Source organism: Palaemon carinicauda, chromosome 26, assembly GCF_036898095.1.
Source record: "Palaemon carinicauda isolate YSFRI2023 chromosome 26, ASM3689809v2, whole genome shotgun sequence".
Taxonomy (NCBI): domain Eukaryota; kingdom Metazoa; phylum Arthropoda; class Malacostraca; order Decapoda; family Palaemonidae; genus Palaemon; species Palaemon carinicauda.
Genome location: NC_090750.1, coordinates 97,403,616 through 97,426,912, shown reverse-complemented (window position 1 = coordinate 97,426,912; position 23,297 = coordinate 97,403,616). Strand labels below are relative to the sequence as shown.

General features: G+C 37.2%; 1 protein-coding gene across 1 annotated transcript in view; it reads left to right on the top strand.

The window, feature by feature from the left end:
* LOC137620081 (uncharacterized) overlaps positions 1-23,297 on the top strand; it is a 489,014-nt gene that overhangs the window by 443,238 nt on the left and 22,479 nt on the right. Inside the window, exons 16-18 of the mRNA XM_068350356.1 lie at positions 3,133-3,590; positions 13,690-13,882; positions 14,932-15,046. Coding sequence (XP_068206457.1) covers positions 3,133-3,590; positions 13,690-13,882; positions 14,932-15,046 — 766 coding nt within the window. The remainder of the gene's footprint in view (positions 1-3,132; positions 3,591-13,689; positions 13,883-14,931; positions 15,047-23,297) is intronic.

The following is a 23,297-nucleotide window of genomic DNA, read 5'->3' as shown; positions in this document are numbered from 1 at the left end:
ACTCTCTACAGGACCTCCACAGTCGTTTTATCTTGTTCGTTCTGAGTATTTAACGTTTCATATGGCGTATTGTTCATTTATTGGTAAATACTCACTGTCAAAAGACTCATGAAATAAGAAATCTTCATTTTCCTCTTGAAAGCCTTAATGTCTTCAATCATTCGAATGTTTCGTGGGAGCTTATTATATAGTCTCTGGGCCGCATACTTAAAGGCTCTGGAGCCTACAGTAGACATATATCTAGGTTGCAATAGTTTGAAGCCATCTGTAACTATTCTCGTGTCGACACGATTTATTGGCTGTGCAATATGTAGCAATTCTGTTAAGTATTTTGGACGCCTAGTTCTGATAATTTGGTGGGTTATTATACATATTTTAAATTCAATTCTCGCTTTAATCGGCAGCCAGTGTAAATCGATTAGTATAGGGGTGATCCTTTCTCTATGTGGGACACCTTTTATCAGTCTTGTTCCTCTGTTTATTATGTTTTGTAATTTCTTAAGTTACACTTTTGGTAAATTGTAATAGATAGAGTTACAGTAGCAGCCCCAAATCTGGAATGGTAGTATTATAACTACAGCTGATGGGTGTCAGTAAGTGGCTGTAGAAGTCGTTGGTTGGGGACATAAGCGAGGGGCGGCAAATGTTGGTGGTGGACGGTTTCTTTGCCCCTTCCGGAACATCGCCGGGTAGGCGTCTGTGTACTACCGCATTCATGTCAGCTTCGGTCAGTGTTGAATAGTTGTCCTCTTCGTCAGGAATGGAGGAGCTATTGGAGTTTTTTAAGGTGGTCAAATGGCTGCCCATAAGGGTGTCGACTTTGGTCATCCGGTTCTTTATGGGCAAAATATTGACATCAGGGATGGTGGTGTATACAGGTTTGGGTAGGCTTCATACTCAAAGGGCACAAAGTAGGTTCACCTCCCGAGGAGGCAAGCGATACTGGTCATTTCCCTGAGGGCAAGCAATATTAGTGATTCCCCTGAGGGCAAGCGAAGCCTTTTGGCATCCCCAATGTTTGTTGAGAGAGCTGAAAAAAAACTTAGCTATACGGGCGGCTGGCGATGGTAAGTTCTACTCCAGGAGGTATGTTTTGAAGACGACGTACGCTATTGGTGCATCCCCAATTCGAGATTAAGAGGAAAGTGCCCTCGGGGATCACCACGAGGACATAACCTGCTTTGATGCTTTAGTGATTCATGCCCTCGGTGCACTGAAACCAGGTGAATGCCTCTGTCCTGGTGAAGGATAGCAGTTTCATGGATGTGGCATAGATAGAAAAGGCAGAGTCAGTGGGTGGCAATGTAAAACAGTAGGGCACAGCAGTGAGGGGACAGGCAGGAGGGAATTGGTTCTCTGTTAGTCATCAATTGTGCAAGGTGGCTTTTAGGTACTAATAGAGAGGTAGGATAAATGCTTATCAGAAGGCTGGGAGTTCTGTTCACCAATTGCTGTTAGGTAGTAAGAGAGAGAGACGAGATGAATACAAATGAGTTTTATTCAACAAGACAATGAGCTTATATACAGACAGTTGAGAGCAAGAAAGACAGAATATTGAATCAGTATAAATTATGTGATACCTAGCTTAAACTAGTTTTGTATTTATCAGTGCTGAGTAGAGCGTGAGATAAAAAAAAACAATAATCTTACAGTGTACAAGAGTGTATGAAACACAGGTGGTACAGTATCAGTACACAAAATCTTATTGTCACCTAACTCTTACACAAAACAAGTCCTCACATTCCTACAGTTTCACTTCTGTTCATGCTAGAAGTTTTTACCCTTATTAGAAAAACATGTAGCATAAAAATCAATCCAGTTTATTGAAATCCTTCACACGATGCAACAAAATTCCCGAGCGGAAAAAAATATGCCTACCACTCAATCGCTATAGCTACATTGTGTAGGGCTGAGTAGTCTAGAATAGTGAATAGATAATGGAGCTGTTCAGGCAAACAGTTTTTCTTCCTTTGCATCAGTTGTGGTTCGATAGAAGTAGTAATAGAGTGTTAATCTCTTCTTTCAGTCTGACATGAATTTTTATGTAATGAAAATATGAAATGTTCTTTTGTTATTTTGTTAGAATGTAGTAAAATGACTATCTCAAGTGATGGCGTTTTTTGACAAAATTCTACCAAAGCTAGCAAGTGAGTTCATTGTCATAAGATACAATGCAATGTACATCCACTATAATATGGTGCAATAGGACCACTATTTATTACATACCAGATACAATACTATGCAATAGGCCTAGTATGGTGTAACTTCGTGTTGTAATCGCATTTTATTGTATTGTAGTAAATGTACTGTATTTTCAGTTTATTGTTTCCCGGTGAATGCATTTTACATTTCATCGAAATGCGTTGCCATACGAAACTAACTACATTTCTGATGCATTAGGCCTACAATACAAATCAGATTTTTTGCTTGGCAGGGCAGCCCATCAGGAATAAAGCCGCTCCTGGGAAGACAGGAGCAGACATGCCTTATTTTTTCCGGGCATGAAAAGAAGCTTGTGTGAAGGCAACTTAAGCCATTCTACACTCTCCTTTTCTATCACCTTAGCACTTTCACTAAACTAGTCTATACAACTATTGTTCAGCTTTAACTGTATTTCAAACCAGTGAATATGTTCCTACTGCATTCTCCCTCTACTTTTTACTCAATATCATTATCTATTTTCCTACAATCCATACCATACATCATGAACACTATGCACTCGGAACTTCTGTTGGATCTGTCCCAAACCTTGACACTTTTTTGGAACTGATCAGGTTTGATGGTAGTTCCTTTGAATGGGAGGAAATATAAAATACTTACCACGTTATATTGCCAGTAAAGCTTGAGAAGAAAGACATTAAGTCTGTTAGAGTATTAATTTTATCTTTCTTAGTTTTTATCTTCTTAGGATTCTCTGTAAGATGATTTAATTTTGGGCATATTTATTTCAATGTATTCTTTTATACATAATATTCATGTGTGGATCCTGTTATATATACAGTATACTTGTAATATAAAGAATTGTTTTGATTTTGATATTTCATTATATTCAATTTTAATCTACACAAATATTTGGATGGTTATTTAAAACACGTCTAGTTGTATTCAAAGTACTGATTTATTTTCCAAAAGGTATTATGGCCGAAGTGAGGAGTGGAAGTGTTAGCCCACCTACTGGATCCAGAAGGTCAGCCACTTGGCATGAACAGCAGTGGGCTGACCTCATTTCACCAGTGATAATGAAGAACCAGCTGACCTTTGACCTCATAGATGCCGAGAATTCTAGTGACCCTTGTGTAAGTGGAGGCTTGACCTGTTATGAAGACAAGGGGACCAACATCATCGATGGTGACCCAGAAGAAGGGGCTTGCATAAAGCTCCACTTTCACATTCTCTCAGAGCACACGGAACTTCAGGTCCTCCTGAAGAAAGCTCTTGAGGGGAGAGACGCTGACCTCAAGATAATGAAGGGCACTTACGGCAAGGATCCCGAGGACGTGGTTCTATGGACTCAAGGACGGGTTAGGAGTCCAGACGTTCTGGAAGCTTTGATTGATGTCCATCCTTCACTATTGCCAGACAAATATAGGGTAAGTCAAGCAATGTTTTTGCCATTCCATAGTTCTGCAAGTCAATAACTCACAGTTTTATTTAAAATCACTGCGTAGATTTTTAAATGATCTGCTCTACATTATGATAGGATATTAGTTAAATTTATGTTGAAGATGATATTAACATTATTGACCAGTGCAAAAGCATTCTATGATGAGTACGAAAACCAATGCTGAATGTTAAGAAAACAGTCTGACTGTTTTCTGGGTTACCCTTTATTTGGATACTTTAGTCGCTTAACGGTGCAAAAATAGCGAAAGAAAGAAAAGTTACCCATTTAAAGGAACATGATACGATAGTTATGGGAAAGAATACAAATCTTATACTGTCACCCTTGAAGCATTTCAGATATATATTCTACACAGCATGGTAAAGTTAAGGCATCCAGGAAACAAATTTCAGTGTTGATAGGTCTTATTTTCATAACAAACAATTATAGAATCAAAACTCTGCGTGAATATCAATAGATTCCATTAAAACACTACATGTATCACAATAAGTATATGGGATTCATCGAAAATTTTCACTTCTGGTATACACTCTTGTTTAACCCGTTTTTATTGATTGCCTCTTCTCTTCTCTCCTCTCGGTCCTCTTAGACATTCGCCCAGTGTTGCCAGATGGGTTAGTCAGAAAATCCCCAAAACTCATGAAAAAAATCCCCCCAAACAACCCAAAAATCCCCATTTCCCCAATAATATTTTCTTCTGATACTGTAGGCTTTACTAATATAGAAATTACTCACTATACTTCACATAAGTGCAAGCAAACTAATTGCAATAACATAAAGGTTTACTCATCTTCGTTTCTTCTTCATAGAAATGTGTACAGAATATCCCATCAGACACCCAAAATCCCCGAATCTAGGGTTAAATTCCCATATCTGACAACACTGTATTCGACCTCCACAGATATGGGTCTTGTGAACTTTCTTACATTACATATTTTACGGTAAAATAACCACACTTCAAAGAGGCTGGTACTGAAGCATTAACTACACCGACTACATTAAAAAATACCTTTAAGAAATGTATCATATTCACCTGTTTTGTTTAATTGTGTATCCGTGTTATACTTCCCGAAATACGTAAATAAGATGCCTTATCGAATAACTAAGTTGTAAGAAGCGGATAAGCCTCTGCGAGGGAAACTCGTCTCAGGAGAATGTCATATGTGAATGAATAGAGGAGCAATTGGCCCTGAAAGCCTGATCAAACGAAGGTTTTTGTCAGTGCTGTCTCGGAGGAAGGGAACCACTAATGCGCTTTTAGTCACGGTAGACAGTTTTGCAAAGAAAGGAATTAGACAAGAGGACAGCATCCAGAAAATCTCTGGTGGTTAATACTGAACACCATCAGCGTTTAGTAATGTCTATTATTATTATTATTATTATTATTATTATTATTATTATTATTATTATTGTTGTTGTTGTTGTTGTTGTTGTTGTTGTTGTTGTTGTTGTTGGTGTTATTTATTATTATAATTATTCATTATTATTATTATTATTATTATCATATACAACTGTGAGGCTCTTAGTATAGTTGGTATATTAACATTTGTTATCATTAGAATAAATTAAAGTATGACTTCCTAAAGGGGCGCTTAAACCAGTATTTATTAGTGGGTGGAGATTTATTAGCCCAATGAGCCCGACATGACACTACCAGAACTAGACAGAATAAATTCGGAAGCGATAAAAACACGTGCTAAATATGATTGCCAAAAAAAAAGAAAAAAAATAGATATTAAAACCTATATTAACTAAATATTTAAGTTTTAACTATTTTACCTATGTTTCTTACGAACATTAAAATCTTAAAAATTAAAATACTCACAGAATCATAAAATGTCCATTAACGTTCAGATCAAAACATAAATCTCTACATCTTTTAAAAACTATAGATTCAAAAAATATATGTTATATCGCTAAAATAGTGCCGCACTCACTGCACTTTGGAACTGTTTCGAGAGATGTACACGGTAAAGATCTATGGGTAAATCTTGTATGACCGATCGCAAGCTTGTTAAAATTACTTCTGGTCTTTTATCGTTTTGGTGAGACAATTCGTTCTATCTGTTTCAATTTAATATTTGCTGATTCATTGTTCTAGATACTTTGCCATTTTGTTACCTTATCATTAATGCTTCATTGAGGTTTCATAGTCCTTACCGGGGAGTTTACTGTTGAGTTTGTAAATTTATGGCTAATTTATCAGCCGTATCTGTTTTTTCATTACCAGCCTTTGCCGGACTCCTGCATATTTCGAGAAGTCTAAAATCACTGTCTGCACCACTATATGCAGATACTTCAAAAAGGCTAAAATCACGGCCAGATCTTTTCCCAGACAATAATTACCCTTGGGGAATAGAAATTCTTAAGGAAATCTTTAATTTGTAATACTAGTTGGTTCTAATGTATATAAGAACTGTACGGAGTAATATTGGAGATCATGAGAGGTTTCAGATATTTTTATCATGCTAAAGGGTTTTGGTGGCCTGGTGGTAGCATCCTCGCCTGGTGATTGCCAGACTGGGTTTCGAGTCCTGCTTACACTCGTTATTCCTTTGGTCGCTACTGCAAACTTCAATGTTTGTCATACATACATACATACATATACCAAGGCACTTCCCCCAATTTTGGGGGGTAGCCGACATCAACAAATGAAACAAAAACAAAAAGGGGACCTCTACTCACTACGTTCCTCCAGCTTAACAAGGGACTCAACCGAGTTCAGCTGGTACTGCTAGGGTGCCACAGCCCACCCTCCCACATTATCCACCACAGATGAAGCTTCATAATGCTGAATCCCCTACTGCTGCTACCTCCGCGGTCATCTAAGGCATTGGAGGCAGCAGCAGGGCCTACCGGAACTGCGTCACAATCGCTCGCCATTCATTCCTATTTCTAACATGCTCTCTTGCCTCTCTCACATCTATCCTCCTATCACCCAGAGCTTCCTTCACTCCATCCATCCACCCAAACCTTGGCCTTCCTCTTGTACTTCTCCCAAACCTACTGCTACTACCTCCGCGGTCATCTAAGGCATCGGAGGCAGCAGCAGGGCCTACCGGAACTGCGTCACAATTGCTCGCCATTCATTCCTATTTCTAGCACGCTCTCTTGCCTCTCTCACATCTATCCTCCTATCACCCAGAGCTTCCTTCACTCCATCCATCCACCCAAACCTTGGCCTTCCTCTTGTACTTCTCCCATCAACTCTTGCATTCATCACCTTCATGGAACCTAAAATCTTCTGTATTATATGATGCATTGCTTCCAATCTTCCTTCAAAATTAAAAGAACCCTATTAACCTTACTCCTACCTGCGACTAAAAGAAAATAATGGAAAGTATTTCTTCGGCTTCATTTATCATACTATAAAAGTTCTTTAACTCATAATTGCTTCGAGTCACACTGATAAAGTACCCTATTAATCTTGAAATATGAAATTCTTCTTTGGCTTTGCATCATGCACATTACATACATATCTTAAAGGTATGCTGTGATATGAATATGACATGAAAACTTTATCTTGAATGCAGTATATTAATGCATGAAGTGATAGGTTTTTCTCCCCAAATAAAATGTAGGTCCCCCAAGCCTTGTTGTTTGATCTCCATGTGACATTCACTTGCTTCTTTTGCACCTTGCATTTGTTGGAGGTTCATGGATTCTGTTGCCAGAAAACACCAAATAAATCAATCCATCATGAATTTTGCAATCCCCGCTGCCTTTACCACACAAAAAAGCAGGGTTAGACGGTCTTTCATGGGCTTGTGGTAGTGCATTGCTTTTCTTCTGCTGTAATGAGGATCCTCTTAGGCATCTTCTTACAAATAAAAGACCAGTCTCATCGCAATTAAAATCTTATAGAGGTATATAACACAGACTCCACAAACATTTATAACGGTAAAAGAATGCTTCTGCCGGCTCGAAATCCCTCGCAGCCTCACAGTATCACACAATGCTATGGATGCTAATTTTTCTCTTAAAATTCTCAAAATACTCCAGGTTCCCTTTGGCTGTTTCCTCTTACTTTTTTGCTAATGTACATAGCTTGTTTTTCAAAATGTCAACATACAATATCTTTTCTTTTTCACAATGTTTTCAGTAATCGTATCACTTACTAACTGCTTTTATCAATGCAGGTAATCAGCAACTTTCTAACATAATAAAGATAATATGGGCGCTATTATATCCTTGTCAGTTTGCCTTTAGCAACATCGGTTGATTTGATATAATTTTTCTTTAAAATTGTACAAATCACGGATGTTGTATGATTGCAGAGTTCTGTGACAGTGAGCCGTTAGTTTGTAACTGAGAGAAGAGGTGAATGCCACTAACTATAGGTCAACAAATAGCGAGTTTATATACAATAGATTCAGAACAAGGTCACAATGATTCAAACAAAATAATTCATGAAAAGACAGTCTTCAACAGGTTAAAAGTGAGGTATAGAGTAAGACAAACTATAATAAAATAAATAACGTTGCAATGTTCGAGAGTGTATCAAACACATGTGGTAAATGGCTCCCCTCTCCTAAAAAATACATGCATGTGAAATGAGTCACTCTGCTGTTGATAGGCATACTGTAAGCAGGTCATCTTACAGGTAATACGCAAGTTTTCGGCGATCAGTGGAGACCCAGTCTTCTTCGCCACGGGAAGGGCCCGTGTAAGGGGACGTTAGTGGTGGGTTACTAGTGTCGTTGTGCCAGAAAACATACGTTGCAGAGTGAAAATCTGTCAATGAGTGTTGCTTAGCTGGAGGCTTGTAAGTTTGGCAGCAGGAAGAAAATTTTTTCACAATATGATATTGGCGTGGAAGATTGTTGGAGCAGGTTGCAGACAAAAAATATAATCAGGGACGACTAACAGATCGCCATACACCATTTCAGCTGCTGAGACATCAAGGGCGTCTTTAGGAGTGGTTCTTAGTCCCAGGAGGACTCAGGGAAGCTGGGTAAACCAGTTGGAGTCCTTGCAATCCTTGGAGTGGGACATCAAAGCTGTTTTGAGGCTGTGATAAAAACTTTCAAACATCCATTGGCAGCAGGGTAATAGGCAGTTGTCTGATGTACGGTGATTCCCAGGAGATTTGCTAATGATTTCCACAATTGAGAGGTGAAAGTGGTACCCCTGTCAAAAGCAATACGCTCACGGATACCAAATCTCACTATCCACCCTGAGAGTAAGGCAGATGTACATGAGGTGGACGTTGCAGTTTCCAATGGAAAATCTTCAGGCCAACGAGTGGAGCTATCAATGACGACAAACAGGTAACGATACTCTTGTGATGTAGGTACGGGACCCACTACGTTGACGTGAATTTCAGTAAAACAACGCTGAGGTTGAGGAAAGGTGCCACGCCTGAATTCGTGTGTCGATGTACTTTTGAAGTAAAGCATGAAGTTCAGGTGTGAACCCAATCCTTAGCATCCTCATTAATGACATGCCAAATGAACTTTCTTTTCAGTAACTGTGCAGTAGGGATGTGAAAAGCCATGAATGAAATCAAATACCTGTCGGCACATGGGACCAGGTATCCATGGTCGTTGTCTACTTGTAATGATGTCACAGAGAAGGGTGGTGTTGGAGTCGCCAGGGCCGACGTCTTCCCACTGAAGGGATTTGCAGGATGTCCTACATGTTGGGTACTCTGGATTTTCTTAATGGGCTTTTGCCAAGGGGTTGTAATCCAATCTTAGGGGAATGGCAGCCTATTTGCTTATTTACAGGGCATCAGCAACAGGATTAATATTCTCAGGGACGTATTGCAGGGTAAAATTGTACTCGGCCATGGCGGAGAGATGTCAGCGTTGACTGTTGAGTGAAGGTGTATACCAGAGGCATGTACTCCATGCGAATGACAAAGGGTGTACCTTCTAAGACCACCTGGTTGAGTATTGCACCCATAGTGATGTCGCTGGCATCGGTGAAGAGAAGGAGAGATACATGTGGTACAGGAAAAATGAGAGCAGTAGCGGTTGATAGAGCATTATTTGCGTTCCAGAATCCACTTCTTGAAGGGGACTCCACATCAGGTCTTTTGGTTTGTCCTTGAGGGAGCCATAAGAGTGCTGGCAAGGTTTGGAAGGAAACAATTTTATTAGCTGATCATGCCAAATAATTCTTGCAGTTCTTTGAAGTTCTTTGACTGTTAAGGGTGTGAGGAAGTTCTGAATGGCTGCTACCTTCTCAGAGATGTATAGTTCAGGAGTGATGAGGTGCCCTAAGAACGATACTTGGTTGGTGCCAAAGGTACACTTGTCGTACCAGACTATAAGGCCATTGTAGGTGGTCAAGCCCGTTGTGTAGGGGACGGAGATGTTCCTCTTTGGAGGAATAGAACACAAGTACATCATCCACGTAACATACACAAAAGGGAGGGTCCATAAGATGCCCTCCATGAGGCATTGGAAAGTGGGCCCAGCATTACGAAGGCCAAAACAGGAGTAATTGAAGGTGTATGTTCCGAGTGGGGTGATGAATGTGGGTTCATGGGCACCTGATAATAGCCCTTGGAGAAAACCCTCACTTTGTGTAAGTAGGAGGTCACGTCGATGATGTTTGGGAGGGGGTATGGATCCAGTCCTGTCTGCATGTTCAGGCGCTTCTAATCCCCAAATGGACTCAGAGAACTATTTTTCTTCAGGACAAAGTGTAAAGGTGACGAAGATGTGCTTGAGGCCTTTTAGCAAAGGCCATTTTCTTTCATTTCAGCAAATGTTTGTTTAGCAACTGCTTAACAATCCTGTGCCAGACCCCCGAGTCTGGCAAACACTGGGGCCCCACCATCATATGTTAATAAATACTGTGTTTGGGGAGAACCATGGTCGTTTGGTGAAGATCTGTTCAGAAAACTTCACGGTAAGATATGAGGTGGGCGTATGCCTCCTATGCTCTGTTATGGAGAGCTAGGTCAGAGGGAGCAGGTTCAAGAGGTGTCAGTGAGCACGTGTCTGCGTTGACTAACCGTCAGTGTGCTGCATCAACCAGGAGGTGGAAATCTAAAAGGAAATCCACACCAATGACTGGCAACGTGACATCAGCAATGAGAAACTTCCAATTATATCTGGTGCTTACAAAGGATAAAGTGAGGTTTTCATAACCGTTTGTAGGCATAACAGATCCCTTGGCAGCTACCAGGCAGACGTCGGTAGTCTTAGACAGACTATGTCATGTCCTGGATAGTGGCCTTGGTAGAAGAGAATGGCAAGCACCTATGTCTACCAAAACTCGCACCCCCATACCTGCTTCAAGAAAAAAGAAAAGATTAATGATAGGGAAGGCCACCGCCACAAGCGATGGCCTACTTATACGTTACAACCTTTCACACATTTCTCCGCAGCAGCCCTGAATCCAGAGTGGTAGTAGTAGTATAACTGCGGCTGATGGGCGTCAGTAAGTGACTGTAATGGTCATTGTTTGGGGAGTTGTGGGTGGTGGGCACCTTGTCACAGCTCCAGCACAGCACGGGTTAGGCGTCTGTGTCTTACTGCATTCACGTCGGCTTCGGTCAACATTGAATAGTTGTCCTCTTCCTTAGGAGTCGCAGCGTTAATGGAAATCTTTAAAGTGGTAAAGTGGCTGTCCATATGGGTGTCGACTTTGGTCATCAGCTTCTTCATGGATAAAATATCAACATCTGATATGGCAGCCATACAAGTTTGAGTAAATGTCGTACCCAAGGCGCACGAAGTAGGTTCACCTTATGACGAGAGCCGTCTGCTGCAGATTGCGGGAGGGCGACACTGGTCATTTCCCTGAGGGCGAGCGAAGCCTTTTGGTCTGCCAATGGTTGATGAGAGAGCTTTAAAAGTCTGGCTATACAGGTGGCTAAGGATGGCGAGTACTGCTCCATGAGGTATGTTTTTAGGGCTCCGTGCACTATTGTTGTGTTCCCTAACTCGCAAAGCCAATAGGTGATGTCTGGGAAGTGTCCTTAGGAATCGCCATGAAAACAAAGTCTGCTTTGGTGCTTGAGCAAGTCACACCCTTGATGCGGAATTGGACCTCTTTGCACTGAAAACAGTCGAATGTCTATATACTGGTGAAGGACGTTAGTTTCATGGGAGTGGCGTTGGTAGGAGAATCTGGGTTTAGAGGGCGGCATCATCAAATAGTGAGACACAACAGTGAATGGAAAGCGTGAGAGAGCTGGTCACTCAGATGGTAACCAATGTGAGAGTGAGACGTTAGGTTATAACTGAGGGGAGAGGTGAGCGTAACTAATTTTATTTCAACAGATTGCAAGTTTATGTACAACAGGTCACAAAAGCTCAAACAAAATAAGTCGTGAAAAGATAGGTGTAAACAGGTTCTCTTAACAGTGAGGGGTAGAGTGAGATATACAAAAAGAAAAAGAAAATAATGTTACAGTGTACAAGTGTGTGTGAAACACGTGTGGTACAGCATAGCCAGGTCGGCCACCTGCATACTTTATTCATGCTTTGCCCTTATTTCTTTTTCTATTGCTATAGTAATCACCTGGTTCTTCTTCCCACTACCTTTCTTAATCATCTTTAGGGACATTGTCACAATACTATACAGTACTGTTCATTTTACAACGCATTACAAAAGTTCTTTATGATGAACAATAGAGATCACAATTAGGGAAAGAACACATAGTCACAACTCAACAAAGAACAGTTCCAAGGTTACTCAAACGAGATTATACATCTACGAGTGCTGCTCGTATAGTGAAAGAGTCTGAGACTCTGATCAAGGTGGGAAGGGGAAGCTAACAATAGACAAAATGTGATTAAAATCACTTGAAATTGAAGTGGGTGGCGTATGAGCATTACACGACTTGTCCACTAAAAATGTCCATGCTTCACAAAACTTTTACTTGCAGAGTAATACAATACTCGTAATCCAATTGAAATTTACATTCTTGTATTCTAATTTGCTCGTATTTAAAGATACCCGTAACCCCAGCCAGGTACTACTGAGATTCGGATGTTGAGGAGCCACTGTCCTTGACCCACTTACAATTATACTTTGAGCTTTGTTAGGACTCAACTTCATATCCCATAATTTGCACAATCCACTAATTTTAGTTAGATCTCTATTAAGTCATTCAGCAACCCCAGATCTACATTCAGGGGATGGAATTGATGCAAAGAGAGTAGCATCATCTGCATATGCAACAAGCTTGTTTTCTAGGCCAAACCACATGTCATGTGTATATAGTATGAAAAGTAATGGACCAAGAACACTACCCTGTGGCTTATTCAAAGACACTCATCCAAAGTATATACATTACTACAACATATATTGTATGAATTATAAAAAACTTATTCACAGGAATCAAAATTTTCACTTCGATTATTTTGTCTTATATGCATAAATTTAAAGGATTCTTAGACGACAAGAGTAACGCTTCATTTACACTAAGTCCACGATATGCATTAGAAAAACAAAATAATCTGAAGTTATGCTGGTCTTTGTAGTATATGGCTCTTGCAAAAGCAACATGTGTAAAACTCAATAATGTGCATTTATAGATTTCTATCAAGAACTCCTCAGGGAAAAAAAGAACAGAACAACATTACTCGAGAATAAAAACCCACCACTGCCATGCTCAAGGAGGTTGATCATAATATAAGTGTTTTTTATAGTGTTTTATCAGTGATAGTCTACTGCCATCTCCAAAGATATCATCTGCTTTGCTTTCCTCCTTATATGACACATAGGATCCCTACTCTTAAGCACTATTTTCCCTTGCCTTTGTAGAGTACTAATAAATATCATAAATACATTATGCTGATAATCGGTTTTACGAAATATCAGGGTATTGTTCGTAGAATACACTATATTAACTTATATTATGTAGTTATGTCTTCTCGCTGAAAGAGATGTATTGATATATTTAAATAATCTATTCCATATGATTTTTATGTCCTAATTTTGAGGATTGGTGATTTCAATGTTCCCAAGGTTAAGGATAAAATAGTGTTCATTATGAAATATGAAAATTAAATTTTTGACCTCTTTGAACCATATCACAAGATTGAAAAGAAAAATTTGTATCACTTAAAATATTTACCTTGAGTATCCCTATTCCCAACAAGATAATCTTGCGTGCCCTCGGTGCCCCCGAAGGGCCAGGAGGAACAATCGGAGAGGGTGGTGCTAAACTGCACCGTATTGAACTTCATCCAGGGAGATGCAATTCTGGACCTTCGTGCAATTTCAATACCGGTTTCTGTTCGTGGAGTGTTTCTTACTCTGGGAAAACCGTTTGGTACATCAAACCTCACGAAGGTAAGGCAGCTGTAAGTGCTTCTTTGGCCAGTATGCTTTTGGGGTTAGTCTTTATTGTCTCTCACTATTTCATTTTTTTCTGATCTAGCGAAGGATATCAAATGAACTAGCATTTTTCCATCAAGGTTTGAACTAAGAGAGAAGATAAGCTAACTATTATTCCAATTCGTCTCAGGATTGGGCTAGTTGAGTAAATAATATTGTCATTATTTTTTTGTCTTTAAGATCGAGGTGGCTGAGAACATGCAGTTAGCTTTTAACATATTTAACCATTTAAATGAGCAAGCTTTAACCTTTTTTTCCATTAGGAATTGGCTTTTAGAGGAGGATAATTCGTTACTTCGCATTTCATTCCTCTTCAAGACTTCAGAAACTGATAACTTCAAGCTATTTTTACTTTATCATGAATGGCCTATCTGAGAACATCCAGTTGCATTGCACTTTTTCCCTTCATAACTGGTCTTGCTAAGGACATCATGTTACCATTAGCTTTCTTTATCGTTGATACTTGCATAATTAAGAGAAATCAAATTGTCTAATTTAATTTGCTTGAAGAACTGAGATGGATGATAACATCAAGGTAATTTGTATCATCTCTCTAATCCGTAATGAGCTACCTGAAAACTTTAACTTATATCTTCTTCCCTGTAAGGACTAAGTTAGTTCAAGACATGCTGTTTTTTATATTCTCAGTCTTTTTAGTACCGGGTTGTTAAACACCAATTTTAGATTAAATTTGAGAAGACCAAGTAGACTTTAATTTCTTTTCCTTCGAGAAGTCGTTTAACAAACTAGTTTTTTCCCTTTTGGACCGGATTATTTTAGGACGTCAATTAGAGGTTACATTTTATAATCCAAGCATTTGGATGATTGAGGAAATTAAGTGAATAATCTTATTTCCCTTTGCATGAAGTTAAGTAATGATAATGACTGAGAGGTATAGTGACATCTAGATTTATTCTATGTGCTGTGCAAGGAAGATAGGCTAAAATTATTTATGTAAGATGAAATTATTTTATGATTTTAATAGTTTTTTTCTTTGATTTTAGATGAAAAGGAAAGTGGTAGTCACGCTGCTGTGTCCATGGGAGGAAGTCCCGATGATACGACATCACTCACCAGTGACATCATTTCCACTCCTGAAGAGAGAGCTCTGACATTCAGGTATGAGTAAGAAGAAGATGGGAAAGGGGGGGGGGGGGGGCGTGTACATCTATCTCAATTGCATTGATTATCTAATATCCTATTCCTCCCCATTTGGCAATTTAATTAACATTCAACGATACTGTAGTTTAACTAGGCTAACAGATCGCGAGGATAATTTTGAAAATGTTTTCGTAGACTTGGAATATAAGAAGTAATTACCTTTCGTACGAATATTATGTAATCTAATTTCTGCATAATTGCTAGAATCTATTGTTGAAAGGTTATTAGTACACTTTCATTTGTAAAATGAACACCACTTTTTTTTTTAGGATACAAATATGGGATGTAGGCTAATATTTTAGTTGCATTATGTGAAATAGTATTTTCTTCACTACGTGATACAGTTATATAAACATCCTGAAAACTCACGTGAGATCAAGTTTATAGTTTATCTAATGATAATGATGATGATGATGATAATGATGAGGATAATATCTGAGAATGATATCTTTAATAATAATAATAATAATAATAATAATGATAATAATAATCATAATCATAAAAATAATAATATTAATAATGATAATAATAATCATAATCATAATAGTAATAATATTAATAATAATAATAATAATAATAATAATAATATTAATATTAATAATCATCATCATCATTATCATTATCATTATCATTATCATTATCATCATCATCATCATCATCATCATCATCATCATAATAATAATAATAATAATAACAATAATAATAATAATATCTGGAAATGACAACATCTTTTAAACTGGATTATATTTGAAATATGAACTTTGTCACCTAGAGTTCCTCTATATATCCTATTGTTTCCGTTTCTGTAGAGAATAAGTAATTCAGGAGTCAAGTTATACTGATATCACTGATTATCCAGTGAGGGTATGTACACAATCGGGTATTTTTTCTTTACTTGCACTAAAGTACTCGAAGTCAGGTTACAAAAGGCCTTTGACGTCCATTCTCGGAAGACAAGGGTTGTAACCAAGGTGTACTGTAAAATGCTTTAACCTGACTACTGCTACACGCCACTTGAACGGTTATATGGAGAACTGCCAGAAGCCTCTCCAGAGCTTGTTTTTTTTTTTTTTTTTTTTTTTTTTTTTTCTATCTTCGCATAAATTCCTCATCGCATTATTTTCTTCTTTTGTTTCTTTATAAAACTAATTGTCTGGTAAACGTTTTAATGTTTAAAATTTCATTTTACCTATATGATTATGTATTATTTAGCAGTTCCCCATAGACCATATTTAACTATTACTTTGCGCAAAGGCAAATGGCGAAATGCAGTTCTTTTTAGTCAAAACTTGTTTATATTAGTATATTAGAGACATACACAATAAAAAAAAGAACATATAATAGCATACATAGACAGACATTTACATTACAGTATAACAGCATGTAAGATATTGTTTAGTACGGGAAATAAAAGCCGTGGCAACTCCCAGTACCGACGTCCAGCGTTGCTAAACTGGCGGGAAACCCGCTAGCTCTGGCGGAATCAAATTTTTTTGGCCGGGTTTTAGCCCCTCCATGGCACGACCTGCTCAAATGACCATACGTGAACATCTACCACAAAGCTGTAGAGTTCATACTTCTTCACGCCTGGAGGTTATCCAACATATCCTCATGCAGAGAGGATTTTCGCAATATGTTGCGATGATGATGTCCGGATACCTTCGGGAATCTTCAGCTAAAGTCTACCACGCCAAACCATGGTTGCGGCTAGCGGGAAATCTGGCGGGATTTCAAAATAGAGGAAATTATTATAATTCAGAATTTTTTTTAATTCAAATGGTTTCAAGATAATTTTTTCCAAAAATATATAGAGGTATGCAAGTAGTAGGAGGTTGGCCAGGGCACCAGCCACCCGTTGAGGTACTGCCGTTAGAGAGTTATTGAGTCCTTTGACTGGCCACCCAGTACTACATTAGATCCTTTTCTTAGGTCACGGCTCATTTTCCCTTCGCCTACACATACACAGAATAGTCAAGCCTATTCTTTACATATTCTCTTCTGTCCTCATACACTTGATACCACTGAGAATACCAAACAATTCCTCTCCCCCCTATGGGTTAACCACTGCAATGTAATTGTTCAGGGGTTACTTTCCTCTTGGTAAGGGTAGAAGAGATTCTCCACAAAATTGGCTGATGCACACTATTTATGGCTTTTTGATAGTCCGTAAATATCCTCTAAAGTGGATTTCTCAACTCTACACATTGCTGTACAACATATCTTAAAATGAAAATTTGGTTAGTACATCTTCTACCTTTTCTAAATCCTGTTTGCTCATCTCTCGGCTTTTCATCAATCTTTCTTTTTTGTCTCTTTAGAATAGGCATACTATATATTTTCATGGCACGTAAGTATGATGCCTCTGTAATTATTGTAATCAGTCAGATCACCTTTATTGCCATTTTCACCAACACTCCTAGATAACATTCATCAGGTTTTGCTTCTTCATACCACATTCTACAGAATAATTTTGTAGTATTCTGGGAGTAACTTCATTTTCGGCCAATATCATCTTTTGAATGATATACCTGAATCGTATCCAAGGGCTTTCCAACTCTAAAGTCTTTTAGGAATAGCTACGACTTCAAAGACACTGAATTTATTCATGGGCACATCAAAGTCTGCCTCACCTTCTGGTATATCAATCCAATTATTCCCTTCATATCTCTTATTCATGATCTCACTAAATTGTTCCATCTAACGTTGCCTTTCTTCATCTTCAGTTGTTATAACTGATCCATTTCTCTTTTTGATAGGTATATGCTTATTTTTTCTCCCACCATGGAGATTTCTTTATTATTTCTATGAGCAATTATTACACCATAGCCACTCCCTAAATTCATAGCTTTGCTGTCTAAATATTCTCTCCAGTCATTCATGGCTTTTCTTTTTGACTTCATTATCAATACTGGAATTCTTAGCATGCTTTTCCTTGTAATTTTCATTACTTCCTTGAAAACCTTCAGCAATCAGTTTCTTTCTTGTCTCATTTTTATAGCATACCCAATTATCATTTGATATCCATGGCTTTCTTCTTGTAACTACATGTCCCAAAACTTCACTACCAACTGACTGATATAATTATTCTTAATATTACACTATTCTTCGTTAATTGTCTGCTCTTCTTCTCTTAAAGTCTCTCTAAGACTGCAAATCGATTCCTACATTCAGTTGCAAAAGGTTTATCTGTCATTCTTTTTCATTTGTATTGCGTTCTATGATGCATAAACCTTCCCCATGCAACCATCAAGAGTTGTATCAAACCTAAGTAATCTCTCTGCATTTCTTTTGATTGTTTTCAGTTTCAATATCAGTGTGGCAATAAGGGGCTAGTGATCACTACCAATATCTACACCTCTCTAGCTTCCTACATTTCTCAATACATTCTTTATAACTTGATTAATATTTCCAGCTTTAGCATTGAGGTCACCAATCACAATTTTCATATCTCTCTCTGGGATCTCATCTTTTACACTCTGCAGTTCTTCATAGTAATAATCTTTCCTTTCTTCAGGGGAATCATTTGTTGGTGCAGAGCAAACTATAATACTCATACTACACTGCTTTGATTTGAATTTGATAGTTACAATCTAGTATTTATTGCACTCCACTCAATTAATGCCTTTTCTGCTCTTGGTGTCATCATCATTCTTACATTTTCTCTCACAACTCCATCTGTTCTTCCTGAATATATATATATATATATATATATATATATATATATATATATATATATATATATATATTACCTTGGTCTATAGTGTCCTTACTATTTCCCTTACAACGTGCTTCACTTAGTCTTATTTTGGCGATTTATTTGTTTCCTTTTTGGGCCGGGTTGATTGAATGCGGTTAGTTTTTTCATTGAGTCCTATCCATGTAATTAATATAGTTATTAGTATTATGGTATGTTGGTAAATATATGATACTTTACTTTCTAGCCAAATACATGAAACATATGTTTTTCCTACAAGCTATCTTGTGTTTTATGCATTTATGACCATGATTATTGGGGCAAACCACCCGTTCATGACTTTTTTTACTATTATGGGGGACACCAGTCAGTAAACCGGTATTTTTTTTTTTGGGGGGGGGGTAATGCAAAAGATTAGTGATTTGCAAACCACCCGTTCATGGCTTTTTTACTATTATGGGGGACACCAGTCAGTAAACCGGTATTTTTTTTTTTGGGGGGGGGGGTTGGTAATGCAAAAGATTAGTGATTTGCAGCGATAATAATGGTCATAAATGCTAAATAAACACAAGATAACCAATTGGAAAAATATATGGTTCATGTAAGTGGATGAAAATTAAACATCACAATTCTCAATGATTCACTTCATGTCCTTCAAATGGTTTGTGCTCTGCTATGATTCGCTTCGCTCGCAAATAGACATAATCTCACTTCTCTTACTTTCTGGTTGCGCCCATTAGACCGATGGCTCACTATTTCGTGGATATTTTTTATTTTCACATGAGCTATAATAGCTATACACTGAACGTTGAGAGTTTTCATCATAATCAATTGCTGACATAGATTAAATTACACTAAATTTTGAAATAAATTGTACTTCCCTCTTGGAGAAGTCCTTTTGTGATGGTAGTGTAGAGGGTGGAAAAGGTGGTTGTTGAAGAGAACAACTGGGAACTTGTCAAAAAATATTTGGAAGTTCGTAATTGCTTAAAAAAAGCAAGGTAATGATTACGTCATAAAAAAAATAGCTCACAATAAAGCATGTTATAACCAAGATTCAGATTGGGAAGTTACAGCAAGTGGAGAGTGAATTTATGAAATATAGTTTGGATATCTTGGCCCTAAGTGAAACACGTTGCCAGGGGATTGGTGAGGAAAGTTTAGACCAAGGGAATGTATATATATATTTACTCAGGGAGATCAGATGGAGCTAGAAGAGAAGGGGTATGAATGATGATGACACCAAGAGCAGAAAAGGCATTAACCGAGTGGAAAGCTGTAAATAGTAGATTGTTACTAGCAAAGTTCAAATCAAAGCAGTGCAATATGAGTATTATAGTTTGCTATGCCCCAACAAAAGATTCCCCTGAAGAAAGGAAAGATGAATACTAGGAAGAACTGCAGAGGATAATAGATGAGATTCCTGAGAGAGATAGGAAAATTGTGATTGGTGACTTCAGTGCTAACGTTGGAAGAAATAATCAAGGGATAGAGAATGTGACGGGTGTCGAGGGTCTTGGCGAAGTTGCAAATGAAAAAGGAGCACATTTCATAAGTTTCTATCCAGCAAACAATCTTGTCATTGGAGGTACTCTGTTCCAACATAGAACATCCGCAAGTATAGATGGACTTCACTATGGGGCAATTACAAAAATCAGATCGATCACATTGCCATGTAAGAAATGTAAGAAGCTATAGAGGTGCAGATATTGGTAGTGACCACCAGCTCCTCATTGCCACACTGAAATTAAAACTGAAAGCACCCAACAGAAAGATAGATAGAATCCCTAGGTTTGATACATTTAAGCTTCTAGAGGAAGAGCACAGAGAAACATTTGTAATTGAATGTAGGAATCGATTTGCAGTCTTAGAGACTTTAAGAGACGAAGAACAGACAATTAATGAAGAATGGTGTGATATTAAGAACATATATCAGTCAGTTGGTAGTGAAATCATGGGACAACAGTTACAAGGAGAAAGCCATGGATATCGAATGATACTTGGGCTACTATAAAAAGGAGACAAAGACAGAAATTGATTGTTGGAAGTTTTTGAGGAAGTAATGAAAATTACAAGGTAGAGCATGCTAAGTATTCCAGTATTGACAGTGAGGTCAAAAGAAAAGCCATGAATGACTGGAGAGAGTATTTAGACAGTAAAGCAGATGAGGCCGACAAAGCTATGAATTCAGGAAGTGGCTATAGTGTGAGAATTGCTCTTAGAATTATTAATGAAATCTCGACTGGGGCAAAGAAGAAGAAGCATATACCCATCAAAAAGAGAGATGGCTCTGTTATAGCAACAGAAAATAAAGAAAGACAACGTTGGATGGAGCACTTTAGTGAGGTTATGAATAGGACATATGAAGGGAATAATTTTATTGATATGCCTGAATCGACCCCTGATCCAGGAAACTTGTATGACAGTGGCTTAGCCACGAAGAAAGTACAATCTATTTCAATGCCTTCGAAGCAAAGTGCTATGTCACTGTCATGCAAGAGACATGGATCCGGGCTCGATTTCCGGCCGGTCAAAAGCTATTGTCTTTATGTGATTTCGCCTTTGGCTCTGATCCTGATGTCGTTAAGAGAATCCAGACATTAATGTATCAAAAATATAGGGCTTATTGGAATATGAAAAACCCGCCTAAATGTGCAAAATTTATTATTTATATATATATATATATATATATATATATATATATATATATATATATATATATATATATTCATCTTAAAATATAAATATAGACATATATGATTATATTCGAGTTCATTCGAAAAACATGAATCAAAATAAAATTTATAATTATATAACACTATAATACTATAATTGTATAATTATATCCCAATTATTATTATTATTAAACTTATTATCATTATTATTATTATTGTTGTTATTATTATTATTGTTATTATTATCAAAATGAATAAAATTATTATTATTAAAATTATCAAAATTATTATTAACATTATTATTATTATTATTATTATTATTATTATTATTATTATTGTTATTATTAAAGTTTTATAATTATGATTAAGTAATTATATAATTATAGTTATAATTATAATTGTAATTGTAATTATAAGTATAATTATATTTATACTTATAATCATGATCATAATCATAATTATAAACATGACAATGACAATGATAATTGTATAATATAATATAATATAGGAATAGATAAAGATGTAGATATATATACAGATATAAATATAGATATAGATATAATTATAATTATAATTAGATCACAATCGTAATGGCAATTGCAATTGTAATTGTAATTATAATGGTAATGGTAATTATCATTACAATTATAATTATAATTATAATTATAATCTTAATCATAATCTCAATTATAATTAAAATCATAAGCATAAACAGCATTTCTACCGGTAAATGGCTGCAAGAAAATAAAAATAAGCAAACAGCATTCAATCATAACAACAGTTTTTCTCACTACAAAAGAATCATTACAATACCCCCCCCTCTCTCTCTCTCTCTCTCTCTCTCTCTCTCTCTCTCTCTCTCTCTCTCTCTCTCTCTCTCTCTCTCTCTCAAGGATTCGGCAAACAGCAAAATTAAAAAAACAAAAAGTTGTTACTCCACAACCGGGGGGGGGGGGGGGGGGGGGCAAATGTGATTAGAGCACATGTTAGGAATAATGCTCCTATATGGAAAAAAAATTAAATTATTAATTTGAAATAATACAGAGCTCGTTCCCCTCTGTAGAAGGAAACAAATCCTAAAGGCCTCCACTGGATAGATCAAGCATGTCTTATTAAAAGCTAATATAGAAATGTGTACCGTTATACAAATATACATTTTATCTTTTGTATGATAACCATTATGGTTAGTATCATTTTTATCAATATGTTACAGGTCGCATCAGGAGGAAAATTTTTTTCTACCGGTTATTAAATTTTCAGTAGTCGACCCGTGCAATACATATCCTGAGTGTTTCCTCTCGTACCTCTAATAACTTTCAACGAGGCAGACCGAGAGAAGACAAAAATATACTTAACCTAATTTGCATGAAATTCATTTTGAGATATGCAAAAGAAAATAAATAAAGACGACCGTCATTTAAGTTCATTTGCATGCATGTTACATCTGCGAAGCCACTGGCCCAGTAGAAAGTTAATTTAGAATACTGCACCTTAGTTGTGAATCCGGTTCCACTCGTGGTATTTTTTTTTTTTTTTTTTTCAGAAGATTACCTGCCGTGGATTTCTTTTCGGGGAAGGGGGGAAAAGTTGCTTGTCTGGCTTGGTGTTTAATCATTTGGTTTGCTGGTTAATATGGTTGTGCTGCTGGAAAGTATTGTGGTTTCAATTTTAATTTCAATTAGTAATTCTATGAGCAATTCTTACACCATAGCCACTCCCTGAATTCATAGCTTGGTCAGCCTCATCTGCTTTAAATATTCTCTCTAGTAATTCCTGGCTTTTCTTTCGACTTCACTCTCAATACTGGAACACTTAAAATGCTCTATCTTGTGATTTGCAT